Source organism: Contarinia nasturtii, unplaced genomic scaffold (genome assembly GCF_009176525.2).
Source record: "Contarinia nasturtii isolate CC-2019 unplaced genomic scaffold, AAFC_CNas_1.1 Cnas_scaffold_2166, whole genome shotgun sequence".
In the NCBI taxonomy this organism is placed as follows: domain Eukaryota; kingdom Metazoa; phylum Arthropoda; class Insecta; order Diptera; family Cecidomyiidae; genus Contarinia; species Contarinia nasturtii.
This window is the reverse complement of record NW_022199493.1, coordinates 1,358,928-1,381,606: the sequence shown is the minus strand read 5'-3', so window position 1 is coordinate 1,381,606 and position 22,679 is coordinate 1,358,928. Positions and strand designations below refer to the sequence as shown.

Below are 22,679 nucleotides of genomic sequence, written 5' to 3'. Positions count from 1 at the left end.
GCCTCTGTCCCGCAGATATGGAGAACGTCATTTGTCAGACCAGTCTACAAAAACGGCGATAGAAACAACGTTGAAAATTACCGGGGTGTTGCTTTACAGTGTATTTTGTCAAAAATTCTCGATTCGATCGTCACAAACCATCTCAATCTATATTTGAAAAACATAATCCACGAAATTCAACATGGATTCATAAAGAACAGGTCTACGATAACAAATTTAGTTGAATTTACTTCAAAAACAATTAATAACATGGGGAGAGGACATCAAACAGACGCCATCTATTTGGACATAGCCAAGGCTTTTGATTCGGTCAACTTAAAATTGCTTATTCAAAAACTAGAAATCATGGGACTGAATGAACAGCTGTTAAAATGGATCGAATCTTACTTGTCTGGTCGCAGACAAATTGTAAAGATAGCAGATACCAAATCTGACCCAATCAAAGTTACATCTGGGACGGGTCAAGGATATCCAATTGGCGCTACTTTGTTCATCATGTTTATTATTGATCTACCATTCGTCGTTAGCGATTCTTGTATACTTTCATTCGCTGATGATACAAAAATTTCAAAATTTATCTCCTCAACAGATGATTGCATTAATCTACAGAATGACTTGGATCGTGTAGCAGATTATTATGGACGCAATTTATTGAAGTTAAATGTAAACAAAACAAAGATCATATCATATCATCGGGGATCACTGCAATATGAATACAATTACAACATAGGCGGCGTTCAAATAGAAAGAGTCTTTGTAATAAGGGACTTGGGAGTATTGCTTGATGGGCAAATGAATTTCAAATCACACATTGAGCATGTCACGGCTAAAGCAAAATCAAGATTGGCTTGGCTAAAGTTCTACAGCAAGGATTTTATTGACCCATGGACAATTAAACGCCTTTATTTTACATTTGTATTACCAATTATAGAATATGGATCAGAAATATGGAATCCACACTACGACAATATGTGCAAAAAAATAGTGTCAGTACAAAAACAATTTTTACTTTTTGCGCTAAGGAGAATGAACTGGGACAGCTATAGACTTCCTAAATATGAGCATAGACTCCTGTTTCTACAAATGATTACGCTTGAGGAGAGACGCGAGATGGCGCAGGTGTCTTTTATATTCAAAATTATTAATGGAGATATGAAGTCGAGCCATATATCAAACAGTTTAAATTATTATGATTCAGCGCATAATACCCGTGCAACGCCGCTTTTTGATATACCGATTAGAAGAAGCGATTACACGAAGTATGAACCAATTAATTACATGCTTACTACATTCAATGATTATTATACGAAAAAAATACCAAACAGTGATACTACTTTAATTGATTTAGAAGTAAATTTATCAACAGTCAAACTGAGAATTGAAAAATATTAAAAAATATATAGATAGAATTGAATAGAAAACATACTGAGAAAACTATTAATCTCCTTCTAAACTACTAGATGTAAGAATATAATTATTTTGTATTTATTTAAAATATATTCAATAAACCACCAAGGCGAAGGAACGCTGTTCGGTGCAGTTATTATTATTATTAAAGACCTTCTTTAATTTATTTGTTATTTCGGGGGTGTATGGCATGGTTATGCGTTTACGCTGTTTTGTAAAGTTTTGTATAGGAGGCACCTTTATTTTTGGTTGAAATTTCATGAAACTTGGTGATATTACTTATTTTGGTCAGAAAATAAGATACACAAGTTTTCATGGTGATTGGGTCACTGCAAATTTTCATGATTTTCCAGTAAAATGTACATCCTTTCCTTTCAAGTCGCTGTCTTATATGGAACCGCAAGTTGAAAATTTCTTCATATCTTGAATCTGAGGACTATAAGACATGTTTTCTGAAATGGCCATAAAATTGTGCCAAAAATGTTCCACCCTACTATGGAATGCTGCTTTTTTATGGGATGTAGGACAGTGTGAATCGAAAGGGATGTAGCATGGTGTGTTACTGGGTTTTTTATAAACTCTTAATTCAATCGAACCATCGGTTTTGTGTGAAATCCGAACGTCTAAAAATGGTAATGACTTATTCGTTTCCAGTTCAATTGTGAAACTGATGGTTGGTTGTTGTGAATTTAATAACGCCATAATCTCATTCTCCGTCCCCCTTTCGATAACTGTCGCTACATCATCCACATATCTCCAGCAAATTCTCGGTAAATCATTTTCTTCTTTCAATTTCATTTCGAAATTCGACATGAACAAATTTGCAAGAAATGGTGAGAGTGCATTTCCCATGCATGTGCATGACGGCTCATTATATTTTTGTTTTTATTTTATTTAATTTATTTTCACTTATTTTTAGATTTTAATATTGTTGAATATTTAAATTATCCAAATTCAGGTAGAATTTTAAAATTGTATATATACTATACATGTACATGTATTTATATATTTAAAACAAGGGTATGGCATGCTATGTAAAATGTTGGCGAACAAAAGCCTTACAAATTTGTCGGAATAAACCTTATAATTCTATGAACAAAATTACACAAATATGAGATAGTCAATACGAAATTTGTAATTCAGATTCTATTCGATAGATGGCGTTACGGTTTGGCACGTCGCCATGTCCTTCATATACGTGCCATTCACTTGATTTAAATAAACCACCAGTTGAAGGAACCCTGCAGTCATTATTATTGTAAAGAAATTCGGTTTTCTCACTCCAAAAAAATTCCACTACACATTTTTACAACAGTCTTTTCTTGTGAGTTTCTTTGATTTTTTGTGAAAAGATGATAAATCATCAAAAATCATGCGCAAAAAAGTTTTGCACAATTAAATGTAAAGTTTTTTATTGAATATTTTCTAGAATTTTTTGGGTACTGCTCATGTTTGTTCCATGTTTTATTATATTAAAGATGGTTTTATCACAGTGTATAGATTTTTTCACTTACCGGAATGCTTCTTTCTGGCTTTAATTTCTGTTGAAAATAATAAAACAACAAAATGTTAGAAAAATAATACAAAAGTCACAACAAAATAAATAAAACGTGACATTTTCATTACTAATGACTTGGTTTGGATAATATTTATGATTATGGTTAAAAAAAATTGACATACGAAAATCTTTCGTAGAATTATAAATTTCTTGTACTTACTGCTAAAAGTTGATGCCGAAACTGACTTGGTGCTTTGCTTACGATTTGAATTGGTTGAAATATAATCCAAAGGTTTTCGACCACAATGATCTAGAACATCTCGGTTTGCCTCTATAAATATAAATATATTGTATTTTCCTTTTTTTAAATTTTCACTGAAGAAATTCCTTAACAAACATTTTTTGTAAATCTTTATTTCGTATAATCTCTATAGAAAAAACTCCCTCGAAAATGTCAACATTTGAATTTATGTGGGACAAAAATCTTTATTTTTATATTTTCTCACTAAAAGTCGAACCAAACTGAAATTTTGCAAATCGAACATGATGATTAGACTGTTGACGTTTTTGAGAATCATAAAGTGGTCACTAAAATTTGACACCATTTACTTGGTTCGTTTTGCAAAATTTCATTTAAGTTCGAATTTTAGTGACAAAATCGATATATTGACATTTATGTCACACACGTTGTATTACAAATTCAAATGTTGGCATTTTGTGAAGTCACAAATTAGTCACTAAATCTATGAAGAATTGGCCAATAGGCAAAAAAATGGCTAAAAGTAACCGAAGTTCTATCCCAATCGCCAAATTAATAGAGCACAAATTGTCAAAAATCGGTCTCTAAATACCTAGATAGTTTGCAAGGCATTTGCAAAAAATGTGGATAGGGGGAATTTCCAATTGAAGGGAAATGATATTGAAAACTAATATTTTTACAGAAGGCCAAATTGGTGGTATTCGCGATCCCGACCACAGCACCCCATTTCTACGTAAATTGCGCTTAAACCCTTTTGTCCTTCATTATCACACGAGCAAGTGTTAATTGCGGGAAATTTATGATGCCAATCGATAGTGCTTTGTGAAACAGTTTAGGTGTAGGAAGGGGTCTGGAAACTATCTCCACTCCTAAATCCTTAAATCAAGGTAGGAAGTTAATTTAAGTAACAACAAAAATTGAGGTTATCGGATGATACCACTGAACCCAAATGGGGTGAACATTTTTTGAATTTCTTTTCCATCATTAATTCGATGGATAGAACTACCTCATAGATAGAACTACCTAACATTATTTAGCTAAAGATAATATGTACACTGCGTCTGGTACACTGAATATTTTGTACAATTTTGCCATTTTCAGATGTTTTCGCCAATACATGATTTTTATGGTTTTAAATTATTTTAGGTCGCAAATCTGACAGTCACATAATTTGGGTTGCATCAATGACTAAAGTAAGATAGCCTAAAGTAAAGTTTAAATTCAATAGATGGTACAGTTCATTGGAAAAATTCAAAAATTACGATTTTCAATATATTCATTTTTATACAAAAATAGTGAAAATCTAAGGTTCAAATGGTACAAATTTGTGCTACCCAACATAAACAGTGACAACCATAATGAAGTTTCTGCGTTGCCCAGCTGTCATTGTCGTCGTGCTTTGATGAAAACGTTATTTGAAAACTTTATTTTTCATAAACTAACATTTTTTCAAACGCAAATTCAATTATTCCTATTAAAAATTGAAGAATTATTCATATTACGAGTAATTTTTTGCTTTTAAAAAATTGTTCTCATTGTTGAACATTGTTTTCATATTACTGATTCCCATTATTCACCAAGCGTGATTTAGATTATAACAAATAGTTTTTTCATGACTCGCAACAAAAAATAATACATTAGTAATACCGAAAATATTATTATTTAAAAACTTATTGAAGCGTATGTTATTGGAAAACGACAAAAACGAATGAACTGGTTTTACTTACTGTAAACATTACAAAGTAGTTCAAAAATATTATCTTTGCCAAATAGAACTGCCAGATGCAAAGGCGAGTATCCCTGAAACGTAGATATTTTTTTTTTAATTAGTCGGATGCTTGAAATTTAAATATATATTTTTGAATTTGGAAATGTCTTAGAGAAACCAAAACTATTACCTAAAATTAGTTATTAAAATTAGTATTAAAAAAATAAAAGAAAGTTGCCCATTTATGTTTTAAATACTTCTAGATTGTTGAAAATCAAAGTATTTATTTAGGTAGGAAATTAATATCTATATCATTTAAATGTTTAGACTATTTGTACTAGAATTTGTATTAGTTTTTATTGTTTAATGATTTCACACATGCTAAAATTAACAACAGTAAGAACGGTCCTATAACAGCGCCACTGCTGAATGTAATATGATGGTAGTAATATCGAGTAGTTCCAAAAAGACCTGTCGTATTCATTCACAGCGCACCTTATTATGGAACAGATATTTTAAAATGTATGTGAAACTATAGAACTCAATTTATGGATGATGATTTCATTCGCTGATGATAAAAAAATTCCAAAATGTATCACCTCAACATATGACTGCATTAATCTTCAAAATGACTTGGATCGTCAACAAAACAAAGATCATATCATATCATCGGCGTTCAAATAGAAAATGTCTTTGTAATAAGGGACTTGGAAGTGTTGCTTGATGTGCAAATGAATTTCAAAGCACACATTCATGTCACGACTAAAGCCAAATCAAGACTGGCTTGGTTAAAGTTCTTCAGCAAGGACTTTATCGACATATGGACAATTAAACGCCTTTATTTTACATTTGTATTACCAATTATCGAATATGGATCGAAAATATGGAATCCACACTACGACAATATGTGCAAAAGAATAGAGTCAATACAAAAACAATTTAATAGTTAGTACTCACAGAAAAAGTGGAGACGGTTTTTCCGCAAATTATTGCAGAAACAGCAGAGCAGCACTAAAAACGTGTTTTTTTGTAGCTTATTTTGACAGCTCCGTACAAATGTGTGTATTTTGACGTTTGACATTATTTGTCATCAGTTAGACAAAAAATTAGAGTCAATGTAAGTATTTATTTTTTGAATAATTTTTGTAATGTCGTTTTTGCAAATTAAATATCCTCATTTTTGACACAAAAAAAAGTATTTTTAATAGCGTTGTTGTTGTTTTTGTTTTCTTTTGATTTATAAATTACAATGACATACTTGATGTGATGACATACGTATTCATTACAATACATAATGCACATTCATATTTTGTGTGATTCTGGAATCAATACATTTAAAAAAACATCATTGATGCAAAAAATCGAATATTTTTATCAATAGGTGCTTTTAGAATTAGATATATTTGGTAATATAATTTTTTTATTCTAATATTTTTTATTTAATACTTACATAAATTTCATTTTTATTAAATCGAAATTGTAAATCGGTTATTAGATTTTGTTCCATTTTGATTTTAAATTATATTAAAGGTCAATGATATTCGCATTTGGCTGTTAAGTACATGAAAGAATTCCGTTGAAATTTGAATTTTCAAATATTTATACATACCGAATACTCTTTGTTGTACCTAATCGGTACTTTGAGAGTATTCATTTCATTTGATGTACTCAGTCACCAAATTATCATGTGTTTTGGTTTATTTCAAACAAATTATTAAGAACATATTCGACATTTTATTATTATTTTTTAACTACAAGCAACTTAAATTTAGTTTTTTTTAATCATATTTATTTGAATTTTTTCTGTTTATTTGTTTGTTATATGTTTATCAAAATGTTCCAATTTGATGATTGAGAACATCAAATTTGATAAATAGTATATGAAAACAATGCGGTTTTGAGCGCCTAAAAATTATAAAATACAGATAAAATCGTAAATAGATAACACCTATGTAATTTTCAATACCAAATATATCTAATTCTAAAAGCACCTATTGATAAAAATATTCGATTTTTTGCATCAATGATGTTTTTTTAAATGTATTGATTCCAGAATCACACAAAATATGAATGTGCATTATGTATTGTAATGAATACGTATGTCATCACATCAAGTATGTCATTGTAATTTATAAATCAAAAGAAAACAAAAACAACAACAACGCTATTAAAAATACTTTTTTTTGTGTCAAAAATGAGGATATTTAATTTGCAAAAACGACATTACAAAAATTATTCAAAAAATAAATACTTACATTGACTCTAATTTTTTGTCTAACTGATGACAAATAATGTCAAACGTCAAAATACACACATTTGTACGGAGCTGTCAAAATAAGCTACAAAAAACACGTTTTTAGTGCTGCTCTGCTGTTTCTGCAATAATTTGCGGAAAAACCGTCTCCACTTTTTCTGTGAGTAGTAATTACGATTCAGCGCATAATACCAGAGCCACACCGCTTTTTGATATACCAATTAAAAGGAGCGGATACACAAAGTTTGAACCGATTAATTATATGCTTACAACATTCAATGATTATTATACAAAAAAGATATCAAACAGTGATACTAATTCAATTGAATTAGTTTGTCTTAGATTTTATCCGTGATTTTGTGTATCAGTTTTTTTTAAAATAATTTTGTTTATACCTAATAATAACAATGACTGTAGCGTTTGGTGGTTTATTTGGATGGACAAATATTTTATGTATATAATTTCAATTTTCTTCAAAATTATGGTTAAAGGAAAATACTTTAATTTTTAGAATTTTTTTTCAATTGAATTAGAAGTAAATTTAGCAACAGTTAAACTGAGAATTGAAAAATATTTAAAACAAAATAGATGGGAATGATAACATCATTGAAATTATTTATAAAAAATAATAATTATTATTTATCTCTTTCAAAACTGCTTGATGTAAGAATTTGTTTATATTGTATTGAGACTAAAACTTAATAACGGGAATTTTTTGATGAAAAATGAAGGTTTATTTAAAGGAAAATGTAAAATATATTTTATTCAAAGTACTGTCCATCGTTAGCCACTACTTTTTCCCATTTCTCTGGAAATTTTCAGATTCCATGTCTAAAGGACTATTAGTTTTTTCCAATGAGCGCTAATATTGTCGATTTTTCTTTATCGATTCCACCAATACGACATCTACTAAAAAACTCGCCGATTTCTGTTACTAGTGGTGTTTTAATACAGCTCGTGTAAACGTACAAAGGAACACACTGACTCCGATTCTGTGTATGCGTATGTATTACAAATTCTGCACTCAGTCGTCAATCGTAGCTGCTTGTGCAAAATTTACAATACATACGCATACACAGGATCGGAGTCTGTGTGTTCTTTTGTATTAGTTCGTCTGTAATACAGCCATAGCCGTATAGTTCGCTCGAGCTGTGTCAAAGCAACAGTAGTAACAAAAATCGGTATCTTTTTTAACAGATGTCGTATTCGTAGAATCGATAAAATTAATTTGTATGGGGAATATACGATACTACTTCCCATCGGTTTTTTCAGGTATCTAATGACCGAGTCATTTTTCGACATTTATAAAGTTTGCACATAATTGATCAGAAACGGTGCACTACATCCATTGAAATGAGTGGTATTCAGAAAGAGGGATGTCCAGTGAGTACAGCTATTGTGAGTATAAAGATTTTTTATCGATCTATTTTTCAAACAATTTTTAATGATTTTGCAAAAGTGAAAAAATTCACTTTTTTAAAAATTTAGATAATTGAATTTTTCTACAAGTTTATTTTAATTTTTCTGTTACATTTCAACCAAAAACGATCAGTCGACATCAATAAAGATCATCTGTAACAATTTTGACCAGTTGTAATTCGATCAAGTTTGATTACGTCACCCAATTGGCAGAATCACGAATTTTTGGATTTCACGCCGATTTTTGTGATTCAGCTCAACTTACATATGGTTTTTTATGCTTGAAATTCTTGAAATAGATCCCTCCTTTACAATCAATCTCAGATCAATATGAAAATGAATCCATTTGTAAATTTGGAGCGACCTTTGATTAGTCTTGTACTGCCATTCAACCAAATTTTCCTTCAGTTCGAATTCGCTACAATTTTCACCACTTTCAGGAAATGTAAATATTTGGTATCAATCGCATTGTTCGTATTTAGTCAATCCACAACTTTTACATGCATTTAACATAGACTTTTTAGCAAAAATGATTGAAATAATTCAACTTGAAATTTTTTGGTGAATTTGGAGTTTTTCACCAGATTCACCACTCAGTGTTCACCAAACTCAACATTTTTGTGTTGGAATCGACAGATCTTGTTAATCTCAATGCAACATAACGTTCAGATGCATTTCTGATTAAAGTAAAGAGAAAAAAATTAAATTGCAAATGCTGTTTTTTTCTCGAATTATCAAAATTTTCCATGGTTGAAAAAAAAAATGTTGCGCTGAAGATAAAATATTTGTTTTTACTGTTTTGACAGCTTTTGAATGACGTTTATTCCATTGATATACTACGACACAATTACAAGTTGTGACAATTGGCATCAAATTCCCGTTATTAAGTTTTAGTCCCAATATTTATTTAAATTATTTTGAATGAACCACCAAGGCGAACGAACGTTGTTCGGTGCAGTTATTATTTTTATTTTTTGACATCACAATTTTTGAGTGTGTTATCTTTTTTTTTCTTTAATTCATTCCGTTCGCGGTGGCAACATTATTGCATTTAAGACTGCGTATTTGATGTCAGAATTTTTTTCAAAGTGACATTATCGAAATGTCATGGCTCTAGCGAACTAGTCCTTTAATAAACTGGAGCACAATGAGCTCGAAAAAAATTCTGATAGAGAAATATTGCTGTAGCCATATAATTCGCTAAAGCTGGGAGATTTTGATGATGTCGCTTCATAAAATTTTCTGTCATCATACAAGCTAAATATAGCGTAAATGCTATACTGTAGCCCATCGGTTCATCGATTATGTTCTCCAACAATATTTTATTTGTTTTTAAGAACATTTGGCAATATTTGCAAAAATATAAAAATTAAATAAAAAAAGACTGGAAACAATTGTCATTGGCGTATAAAAACAAACCTTTTATTATTTTCAATTTGAAAATATTCAGTACTTCTTTGTTAGCCGCTCGAATGCACATGCGGTCTATGTGGATATATATAAAACTTCGTTTACATAATTTAATCAGGCTACTGGTTATGCTATTTTAATGTAAACATAGTTGAAATTTAATTCGTTTAAACGATAAATATGTTCTTCTTTGTATACATTTTGAATTTTCATAAATGTTCATTATTCCGTGTTTGCGTATATCGTGCATGAAAATTTTAAATGCAAATTTGTATTGCAATGCCTCAGTGGGGAATATAAAAAAATACTAAAAAACATTATAGAAGAACATCTAAAAAAAACATCAATAATAACAATTATGGAATCGAAGCAAAAAATGCGAAAAACAAATGCTTACATTTACGCATGAAAAAAGTAAAATATTTAGATAATTGGAAATACATATTTATATCGTATAAATACAAAGCCATGAGTACATGCATGTTACTCCGAGAGATAAATTGTGATAAATACGAGAAGAAGAAAAAGAAAGAACCAAAACATTTAAAAGCAACAGTAAACAAACTTTCAATAAAAACATCGACGGATGGAGAAAGAGAAAGAAACTGAATAACTATAACTATTTTGAGTACATTGTATCATATGTAAATATTCGAGAAACTTCCATACAAGAAATACATATTTCGCACTTATTCACTTAGTTTTTTCACATTGACTGAACTACTATTGTTTTAAATTTCACATCATTTAAATGAACAACTTTAATTAAAATGTTTTAATTAGTATTCTCATTGATTGGAGTGCTGAAAATATTATTACATAGGCCGTTTCAATAATATACTTATTATACACTTGTTATATTTTAGATTTCACTTACCCCATTCTATATATTGATTTTTTTCGATTTTTTTAATTTTGCAGAAACAGACACATGTAAACGAAATTATTATTAACAAATTTGTAAACATTATTAAACAAACTAAATAGTTACCGTCTTGGAATTTACTTCGGCCTTATGAGAGCCAGCAATGAGTTTAACAACGTCTTCATTTCCACTAAAAATAAATGCAAAAAATTCAACAATTACAAATAGATTAAAAATGTATAAATTTGTTGTGACAATAGAAGTACTTACAATTTTGCAGCCCAGTGTAATGCCGTCTATATAGCAAAAATAAAATCAAATCAATAAAATATACTTTTTCCAAACAAAGAAAAAAAATATGAAAGAAAAAAATTAAATGATACAGATTTATATTGGCCATAAAGATGGCCAATTATAATTGATAGATTAGTCAAATGGTTGAAAGTAAAAATTACTATTCTTTATTATACATAGTGTTTCAAAATTCAATTTTAAGAAAACTACAATTTCCTCCTATTCATCCAACTTTTTCTCTTAATAATTTGAAATCAGGTATATTATAAAATTACGACAGACAGATAGAAGAGAGTTGTGATAGAAAAATATTTTCATTTGTAATTTGTTTTGGAATCTGAAGAATGAGGTCTATGGAAATAAATATTCAAGACTAAAAAGTGACGATGAAAAAAATTTATTAAGTCATGATGAGATTGCTGCCTCTTGTAAGAAAATTGTCTATGATAATTCGTCTCTGGAATGCAGAACAATTCAACTAACAAACAAAAATGAAATAAAAAATGCTAAATCTGTAGCACCCTAAAATATTGTCAATTGTCTCCACTTTGTCAGACTCTGGAAAGAATGTTGTCTGTGATTTTTTTCAACTCTTAATATTTTTTTTGTGTTCGCAATGAATTTCCATGAATTTCAGTGAATAAGCGAGATTTGAAATTGACAGTGAAAAAAACTTTTCGTACGTAGATGGATATCTCACTATATATTGAAATGTATCAAAGCAATTCGCATAAACTTTTTCATTGATTACCTTCCGTTTTTTCATAATTGATTTGTTGATTAAAATCATGACGAGTTTTATCTTTCGTGACACAAATGTATCAAATTGTAGAAATGCGTGATTGTGTCGTGAAAGTAGAAAAACGATTATTGATTTTATTATATTATTATTATTCTGGCATAGATTGAAGCGTGTGATGTTGAACACATGGTGTCACAACCATGCATATTAATGTATGTAAATATGAAGGACATTTTTTATGTTTTAATTGTTATAATAACAAAATCTGATAAAGTAGGAAGCAATTATTAATAATCGATTATTACGGCCAGGTTTGTCTTAGATTTTATCCGTGATTTTGTGTATCAGTTTTTTTTTAATAATTTTGTTTATACCTAATAATAACAATGACTGTAGCGTTTGGTGGTTTATTTGGATGGACAAATATTTTATGTATACAATTTCAATTTTCTTCAAAATTATGGTTGAAGAAAAATACTTTAATTTTTAGAATAATTCAATTATCTTATATTTTTAAATATTCTTCATTTCTCTTTGAATTTGGTATTTATAAATAACGATATATTTTGTTTAAAGTAATTTTCAATTCTTCACTCAACTCTTGATTGAAAATTCAATTAATTCGGTTGCAAAAAACTTTTTGAATTGACTGAAGTTGGCTGAAATTGAAGCCAAAAAAATATAATAAATAAAATATTGAATAAATTTAACTAAAAGCGTCGTAAAATCTATGAAAAGACTGATGTATGTTACTCATATGTTAAGTGAAACTTATTAACCAAGGTATTTATTTGTAAATAGTATTATGAAGTTTGATTTATGCTATATAGTGTGATTTTTATTAATTAATTCATATTAATAATTATCAAGATGGTATTTCCATATATTTCAATGTTTTTCTGATATATGAATATAAATTCATCAAAACAGATTCAGTACGTCTGTTGAAAATGGTTAAAATAATATTATCTTTAGTTTAAGGGTTTTTTTCTGACATTACTATCAAAAACAATGATTCACGTTTTTGAGCAATTTCATACAAAAGAAAAATTCGAAGGAATTACTAATAATCACGATAACAATTCTAGTAGCGAATAAGTCGGTGAAAGAGAATAAGAAAACCAAAGAGAAATAATCTTGATACAAATTTGTGACATGAACAATCTAAAATGGCCAAGTGGAATGAATTGATCATGTTCACGCCATGTATTTGCATTATATGAGGGAATAAAGCAGCGAAAATGTGCAATTCACACATGCGACTTCAAGCAGTGGAGATATATAAATGTTTGTTATTTTAAAGAGATTAAAAACTGATTTGTTACACTTAGTGAAATCGTTCACTTCATTGTTTTAGCCAGCAATTCATCAAAAATCAATAAAGTAACAAATATCGAAAAAGTTCTCACCTACTAGTACACTAGCAACTGTAAAAATATGTTATCTTATCAATTTTATAGCTGGTTTTTAATATAATCATTTTGAACACATCTCAAAATGATAAACCAATATATGGTATTACCGAGAAAGAGCATCTATCTATAGCAGATACAGTGTTTCTAGTTGATGCAGACCATTTTCATTGCCATAGATAGATATTGTACGCATAAATAATGACCAGAGTAGATTGTGTTTGAAACGGTGGAAAATAGTAAAGCATTTACGCTTGTATGATTACAGAAAATTTTATGAAGCGACATCATCAAAATCTCCGCAAATTTCAACCGCACTTTGTTGGGAGTAGATTTACAGAATATAGAAAAAAGAATTACTCTTTAATTGAAAGAATTGGAATCTCCCCCAAAGTATTTTTAATCAACTGACACATGATGATAAAGAAATCTTATTGTAATTTAACTAAAATACTGAATCGTTACATCAATAAAATGCAAGTTGAACTATAAAGCATGTATTTCATTGGAAATAAACTATTTTTGAAAAATATACTATACAACAAATATCATTTTGCAGTGATTTCAAAAGTATTTTGGTTCGGTAACTATATATTGGTTGAGCTAAAGAAAGGAATATTTATGAAAAAAAGTTACAAAAAAGAATTTTAAAGAGTCACAAACCATATTAACCCATATATTATACTAATATCAAGAAAAATTCTCAAATAAGATCTAAAATGAATCGAATTCAAACTGATAAAACAATGGACAAACTTAAGGAGAGAGCGGCAAAGGAGATTTACTGACAACAGCAAAACGAAAAAGGAATAACCGAAAACGCATTCACACACATTATTTTATATATATAGCTAATACCTTCGTGTTCACTCTATAGAGTGTGCCTTATAAACCAAGAATCATTCATTGTTCGCGTCTGTGTACAGAATCGATCTTATCTACTATTCCATCTACAAGCAATTTATTATCATCATGGAAGACTATCACTTAACTCAAAGGGCCATAGCAACCTGTTAGTATTAACATGGGACTGAATGTGTGTAAGTTAACATAGTCAGATAAATATGTCGATTTAAAGAAAGAGAAGAAAGAAAATAAAAACGGAACTCTGCCGATGCTGCACAACATATTCACCTTTGTCGACTCTGAATTCGGTATATTTATTACGGCACAACGCGCAGACTAACAAGTAAGAAAATATGTTAAAATGAGTTTTTCTCGTCGTTTTTTGCTTTTATAGTTTGTAAAGATTCCATGTACGCGCGTAAAAAGCAAGACTATGCCGATTAGTGGTTTGTCTGTCGATGTAACAATCATGCTTGATTATCAGAAATGGCATGCTGTATCCTACACAAAGATACACCTATTAGCCAAATGAACAGGCATTTTTTCTACTTACTGGACTGATTTGCAAATGTATTATTTTTACATTGAGTATAAAAATTTTGGAAATAAAAAAGAGACAAAATTGAAATTTTATAAAAATATCGACTTACACATAATAAATTGGTCCCATAAATTGGGATGGTCAGAATTCAAAGTATGCATTATGTTATGCTTAAGCAAAGTATCTGCCAAGTAGTATATACATGTTAGATTGACATAAAGGAAAAACATTTTTCATAAAAATACTTTGCATCAATGATTAAATAATTGAGGGAGTTGCTCAAACAAACACTTTCAACCTTGAAAAATGATATGGAATTTCCAAACAGTACAGTCTACTGTAATATAATTTAAAATTTTAATCATAATTGATTATTAGTTTTTGATACACAAAAACTCACATACATTCTTGTTTTTGTGTATTGCGACGTTATATTTCAAGAAACAAAAAAAAAGATTGTCCCACTCATTCTCGGACATTCAATAATATATTATTTCAGATAATTTTTTAATATACTTACATACTGTTGTCAACCATCCACGGATGCGTTGTCCAAAAACCGGCAAAAAAATATAAATCAATGAACATTATATTGGAATAGAAATTATTGAACAATTTGTTTCTACTGTGCTCAAAAACAGCGAAAAAACAGTTAAAATACACATTAGAAAAATTAACTATCATGTTGTTTAATCTATTATATCTTATATAGAGATTGATCAATTTGGAATATTTCAAAGTGTTTAACTTCTTTTCCTTTTCATATTTCAAATAATAACACCTGCCCTTATGCTCAACACGCAACTCTTATTATGACTCTTTTGCGGCTGCTACTATAATCATGCATTTTCCCTTCAAATCGTTATACATTATAATTACATGATATGTTAAAATTTATTGACTTATTTCGCATTATTACACTTTATGAAAATCGCTCGATAAATCTATCATAAATATTGAGCAATTGGTACTCACAAATTGTCAGACATGACAATACCAAATGTCGAAAACCAAAAAAAAAAAAACAATATTTATTTTGTTACCCTAACTTAAATCATGATTTTTCATTATAGAAGACGATTTGTTTATTTATTTAGATCACAAAAAGTTATAAAACATATGCTCTTCTTCAATGAGGTTAAATATTAAACCAGAATTTTTTTTACAAAACTAGTTACATTCTTATGATATTTATTATTATCAATGACATTTGATTTTAACTATCCTTTGTGGTCTGAACTGCAACCCTTAATTTCACATTAAGATATAATTCAACATTTTTATCACAAAATTGCTCAAAATCTATAAAATCAATTTTTTTTCGGAAAAATTGATAAAAAACACAATATACTCTACAAGGAGAAAAGTGCTCAGGGTTTATAGTTCAGACCACGGAGAATAGTATAAATGTGTTAACTCTTTTGGTCAAAATTCCGCGGGTTCCATTTAGAAAAATGTAATCTAACCACCCTATTATTCAATCATCTATATTTTCTTAATAGGCTACAAGTAAATAAGCTATTCAATGAAACAAATAATTGAAAAAAAAAAACACTATCACGATATAATATTAATAATATATTACTGAAGAAAGTGTACACAAATGTAAAGTAAATGAATTTAAATAATTGTAATAATAGAAATGCATCGAAGATATACCATCCATGCAGGTGACAAATGTATTATGTATGTGCATATAACATGGACGTTAAAAGGAAAATTTGAAAATTTCAATTGATTTCGGCACGCATATCGAATTAAATTATGTTTTTTTTGTTAATCGTCAAAACTTCTATCTATTTATGAATGCTCTTACTACTTTTTTTAAATCAAGCTAATTATAAATGTATTATTTTACTTACACCCTTTTCGTATGTTCAGCAAGAATATAGTATACATTTATATACATTTGTAGTTCATTTTATATTATCCGTTGTGCAGTCATCGATGTGAACATAAATTATATACCATGAAAGGAAAAAAAATTATTAGACTTTTTCATAAGTTATATAGAAGAAAAAGAATAAATCCACATATTTTAACCTAAAAACCGTCCATTGGGCCCGAGCAAAATTTCAAACTAAAATTAAACCATTTTTTTCATCAAACATCACTAAAACGATAGAAATGGCCGGCAAAAAAAAGATGGTTATTTCGTCTTTGGGGCACTCAGTGCCCGATGTATATTTTCATATATTTTGTATGGGAAAATGACTGAATTGTAAAAAATGTTTGTGCAAGAATAAATCGATTTGTGTATCTATTGTTCTCATATACAAAGATATATACTAAGCATCCCAGATCGCCCGTATAAATCCGGGATCACCCGGATTTTCGATTCAAAACCCGGACGAAAAAACGCCCGGCCCGGATACCCGGATATCGTACAAAAGACCCTTTTGCCCGGATTTTTTTGAAAAAAATCATTTTTTTAATTCCAATAATTTGTATTAGCATTTTTGATGAGAAACAAATTCTTTCGATTTGCTAGGGTTTTTTGTGGCAGTGTCTCACCTTACCTTAGTGATTGTTATAGGTATATAAGCTTGTTATATACTGGTATTACTATTACAATCACTTCTATTGTTTTCACTTCGCATCATCTGCTGACGGCATCCAGATGAGCTGAAATATCCAGATGACGGCAGCTGAACATCTCATTTTTCATTGAAAAGTTATTTTTTGTTAATATTTAAAGGATAAAAGGTTTAATGGTTGTTAATTAGTTAATAATGATTTTTTCTCCGCTCGCTCAAACTCGATAATTGAATTCATTATAATACGAATGCGCTACTTAAATGTCAGATTCGAAAATTTAAGATTAATTCACATGAACATTTATTTTGAAATAAAATTCTTGTTTATTAAAAGAAAGGGAGAGAGAGAGAGAGAGAGAGAGAGAGAGAGAGGGAGGGAGAGAGAAAGAGAGATTTAAATCCATTTTTGTATTAAAAATATTTGCCTTTTCTCGTTATACTTGTGATATTTTGATTTTATCCAACAGAAGTATGTTCATTTGATTATGATTATCCTCATTCTATTCCAAACAACAGTTTCAGAAACGATATATGAATATTTGTGTGTTGTTCCAACTTCAACTTGATAATCAACTAAATAATTATTGTTTTGGGTATATCTAATAAAGCGATAACTAGCTTGTATTAGTGCCGAAAATATAAACAGTAATTATAAATGCATTGGTTCCTTTGAAATTCCCATTTTTTAAGCAGTAATGTATGTTTCAACCTGACTCTTCACATCGATTATTTCGTTATTACAATTACATGCTCTAACAATTCTTACAACTAGAATTTTTTTCATGCAGGTAAGGTGAATTACATTAGAAGCATGTTTGTTGATATACATGATAATATTCACAATATTGTTGACGATGATGATGATCTTCAAAATAATGGACGTTTTTAGCAGAATTGAACCAATATTATTATTTTACGTGTTTGAATTCAGTTTTTAGTTTGCCTTTATATTATAATATTGTGATAAATAATAAATACAACAAGATAAAAATAACTTGTAAAAACTACCAACTTTTACTTCACGTTCTATTTAAGCAAGATAGCATTTTTTCTGTTAAGATTTAATCGAATACATTTTTACAGGTTTGGATAATATAGTAGATACCATAGTAAACATAAAAATCCATTCCATACTACGTCAATAATATCATCTTACCGTTGTTGGGTCCTGTGGAGAAGAAAGAAAATAAATAAATTATTAAAATTATTATGACTATCAACCCAGCTTAGATTAATAATGGAATTAAAACAATGAAATAACGAAGAACCATGTAGATAAACATAATGACGATTGTAAATTGTAATTGTTTACAAGTTAAAATGTAATTGTTTACAAGTTATAATAATGTAAATATTTCACCACCAGTTCTTTTTCAAGTCATAATTTTGCTTTATTCTAGCAAATTAAAAAAAATATTTTTCATTTTAAAGAACACTGTAGAATGGAGAAAAAATTCGGATACAATTCTGAGAAAATTACTGGTTTTCGGAATTCTCACTTTGACTAACTTACAATAATAATTTTTCATAATAGCCCGAAATTGAATTATCTTTATACAGGTTGTCTCATATAAGAGTCGGAGATATGGCTGGGAGTTTCGAAAAACTCTTGGGGGGTCAAAAATTTATTTTTTTGGTGGTCAAAAAATTCACTTTGTCAAATTATTCGAAAACGATCTGAAAAACGATGCCGATATTTAGTGCTTAATTGGTAATTATTAGTGATTAATACCATTTTTGCCAATTTTTTTTATAAAAACTCTTTGATTTATACCATTTTCTTTTTATCATTTCAACCTTTAATAGAAATATTAGATTTCGAGTTCACTATTGACGCACTGATTTTAAGCGGTATTGAGAGGCACCAATTAAGGTGAGTTTTCCTAAGAAATGATTGTAACGTTGGTTGTTAACGATTGTAGTCATTGTTAATTTTATTTATTTATTTATTTAATCACCGCCAAGAACTGGCTGAATTTATAAAGTTTTGGGGTAAAAAGAGTGCCCAAGGCCTCATTAAAAAAACCCATCTATTATACAAATTTATACACCATGAAAGTGTAGAGCATAATTATCGCAATTTCTTACATTATTTATCAGTCATGTGTACAAAAGAAAATTGTAAAAATACAAATAAGTTAAAGTATATAGAGTAGGGTGCCTCGTTTTTTAAAATGTATTATGTACACCCCCATAACTCATGTGGGAGGATCCCAGGAAAGCACCTGTAATGTTTTTTTCTCAAAAAAAATGCATGTAGAAATCGCGCATCGGACCCATCCGTATTCTTTCTAAATTTGTATAGGGGTCTTATGGGTATGAGAAAACCGAATCTGACATTTATTTTGCGAAAAAATTAAGTTTGGGTATACTTTCCATACAAAAGTTCATGTTTTTGGCCATTTGTTATCATTCTTGCTATTAAATAAGATGCAATCCATAATATTAAATTTGACGGCAGATTGAATGTATTGAGTTTGTCGATCAAAATAGTATGATTTACTCGATCGAAAGCCTTTGAAACGTCTGTGTATAATACATCCACCTGAGCTCCATCATTCAAACCACGTTGAACATAATGCGTAAATTCGAATAGGTTTGAAGCAGTAGATTGGCCTCTAATGAAACCATGTTGACTAAATGAGATTTTGTCGCGAACTAACTCAAACATATTTCTGTTGACTAGATGCTCGAAACATTTTGCGATAGTTGGTAATTTAGCGATGCATCTATAGTTGTCAATAAGTGATTGGGCACCTTTTTTAAATATGGGCGACACACTTGATCGTTTCCATTCATCTGAAAATATTCCAGAAGGAAGAGATTCATTAAAAATATCCGTTATTGGTTTAGCTAATGACAGAGCACAATTTTTCAATAATAACGGATGAATGCCATCGGAACCCGTTCCCTTAATAGCATCCGACAAAATCTCGTGTAGAATCGCAACGTTGGTATTAACTGACTTATTTTTGAAAATTTGGTCAAAGTTGATGCTAAGCAAAAAGTCATTCATTGACACGAAGTCGACCCGTTTAAAATTGAAAAGAGTGAGACTGCTTGAGACATTTTTAGCCGGATGCCATTCGAATTCAACCAAAAGTGGCGGGTGATATTCATCAACTTTTGTCAGTCGCTTTGCTAAATTAATAGTTGCATTTATGATATCGTTGGTAAAAAATAGGTCCAGCAGTCTTCCCATGTTGTTTTTGATGTGATTAATTTGCTCATGAGCCCCGTCAAAAAATCACCTGAAAAAGGTGGATCAAGGGTTGATGGAATCATAACATTGTTGTCATCGTCATCACGAATCCATTGAACTTTTGGCAAATTGAAGTCGCCCACAATAATGATTGAATTATTTGGATTAACATGTGTATAGAAAGTCCTTGAAATAAATTCAGACGTTGCCATTTGAACAACAAACACACAATATTAAATTGGTTTTTTTGGTATAAACCTTTATTCATAGGCTAAAGAATAGCACATTCACTTCACACTGAACGGACCATTATCTTAGATTTTTTTCAGTATGCGTCGAACCACCAAAATTATGTTCTGGACAACCTATTTGTCGATTTCTATCAACTTTCTCTCAATCCATCCATCTAATTGTTGCAAGTTTCAAGTATTTTGGACCTCCGCCTATAACACACATCCAAAAACAGACTAGAAATAATTAATTTGGTCTTTTTTTCTGAAGTTAAAAAGATGGTCCTTTTTTCATGGAAATGCTATTTTTCAAGAAGTGAGCCATTATTGTGGTTTTTTCTGCTTGCAAAGCATAATTATGTCTTTAATGAGATAGTTCACAACGAATTCTATCGATTTCAACAATATTTGGTTGATAATAGAGCAAGTAATGGAGGTTAACCTTACGTTTCAGCACCAAATTTTCGAATAATGGCTCTAAAACACCTTCCAAAGAAGATCCTACCATACAAACATCACTTTATCAAAGTTCGGTTTGTCGACGTCTCTAGCCCTATATAGTAGTGCCCTAATATAATCAATGCAAAAGACACCACTTGCACTTGATTTCTGGTTTGATATAGCAATGAATGTTTCACTCCCCAAAATGATGAATTTTTCAGTGCAAAATGCTTTGAGGTGAAGTAAGCACCCAATTTTTGACACCCTATTGAATTTTTTCATTACACATTTTGCTGATTCCTAATGATTGTGTCTAAATCTATTGTTTTGGTTCAAATTTGGATCTGCAAAAAATGAATGTTTGTTTGACCAACCCGGTTTTCGGTACTTGATAACAATTTCGAAAGGTTTGAGCACTCAGATTGGGAATAAGACCGTACTTTTTGCTTTCTCTAGAATCTTCATATTCATAATAAGTCCATGAAACATGATATATGGTTCGAAGACAGATTGATTCATCTTTAGACACATGCAGAATTTGTTTTGAACTTAGCTGTCCAAAACCATTTGAGACACTTTTTATGTGCATTGGTTGACATTTTGATTTCATTTTGTTTATGTGGCGCAATAAACGCCTGAAAAATCGTCTACGATCATAATCGTATATACAGGTTTGAGGTAAAAATTGTCCCCCTGGTGAGATTTCACTCATCATCTTCAACGATCAATTTAATAATTTAAAAAAAAAAAAAAAAAACGAAAGTCTTTGTAATAACCGATGCCATTCTAGGCCCTATGCAATTCTTACCAATAGAATATTCAAAAGCAGTGTTGCAACTTGGCTCAAATAAAGAGGCTTACACAAGCTGACTTTTCCGCGTAGAACCGAAATTTTGGGTAAAAATTTAAAACAATGGTCTATGTATGGTTGTAATACCTTATATCACCGTAAAAACTTGTGAATTTTATTTTCTTGTCAAAATGCATAATCTCACCAAATTTGAATTTTTAGAAAATTTTGTGAAAGGTGAATTTGCAGTGAAATGTCTGAAATATTTTATTTAATAGCCTATTTAGAGTTTCACGTCATTACCCTAGCATAAAGGCATGGCTCCCATACAAACAATCAATTTCAAAGAAACTGTATCAAAAATTGATTGTTACGTCGGATTCTTTTTTGCGTCCCAAAAAAGCCCCTTTACATATTACAATCTTTGATTTACATCTCTGTGGAAAGAGTTATCGATTTGACACATATTTGCATACTACATTTCTTATAGCATAGTACACCATGAATACATCGATGAAGGTATATCGCTCAAAAACAATAACAGCCTATTCCTTGCAACCCCCAATCATCTTGTAAATCAGATTTGGATTTGCTTTTCATTAAGAAAAGTTATACTGCTAACAAATTTCTGTGTACAGTATCACAGGACGGTAGTTCGCGCGAGTGACGAAACCACATTAGTGTGTTGAAAAGTCGACTTGCTATATATGATATCTAATCTAAACGACTATATCTTTGATATTTCATGAAAAAATTCAATTCTAGTGAAAAAAAGTTTTTTTTTTTTTTTTCTTCGCTCTCTATTTGGATACTTTAATTTTGCT

General features: G+C 29.8%; 1 protein-coding gene across 1 annotated transcript in view; it reads right to left on the bottom strand.

Moving 5' to 3' along the window:
- The window catches only part of LOC116347836, a 102,071-nt gene that overhangs the window by 6,804 nt on the left and 72,588 nt on the right, over positions 1–22,679 (bottom strand). Inside the window, exons 5-13 of the mRNA XM_031778575.1 lie at positions 18,349–18,360; positions 16,518–16,520; positions 15,176–15,178; positions 11,091–11,116; positions 10,947–11,010; positions 10,833–10,838; positions 4,892–4,964; positions 3,126–3,236; positions 2,922–2,948 (exon numbers count right to left, since the gene is read on the bottom strand). Of these exons, the coding sequence (XP_031634435.1) occupies positions 2,922–2,948; positions 3,126–3,236; positions 4,892–4,964; positions 10,833–10,838; positions 10,947–11,010; positions 11,091–11,116; positions 15,176–15,178; positions 16,518–16,520; positions 18,349–18,360 (325 nt within the window). The remainder of the gene's footprint in view (positions 1–2,921; positions 2,949–3,125; positions 3,237–4,891; positions 4,965–10,832; positions 10,839–10,946; positions 11,011–11,090; positions 11,117–15,175; positions 15,179–16,517; positions 16,521–18,348; positions 18,361–22,679) is intronic.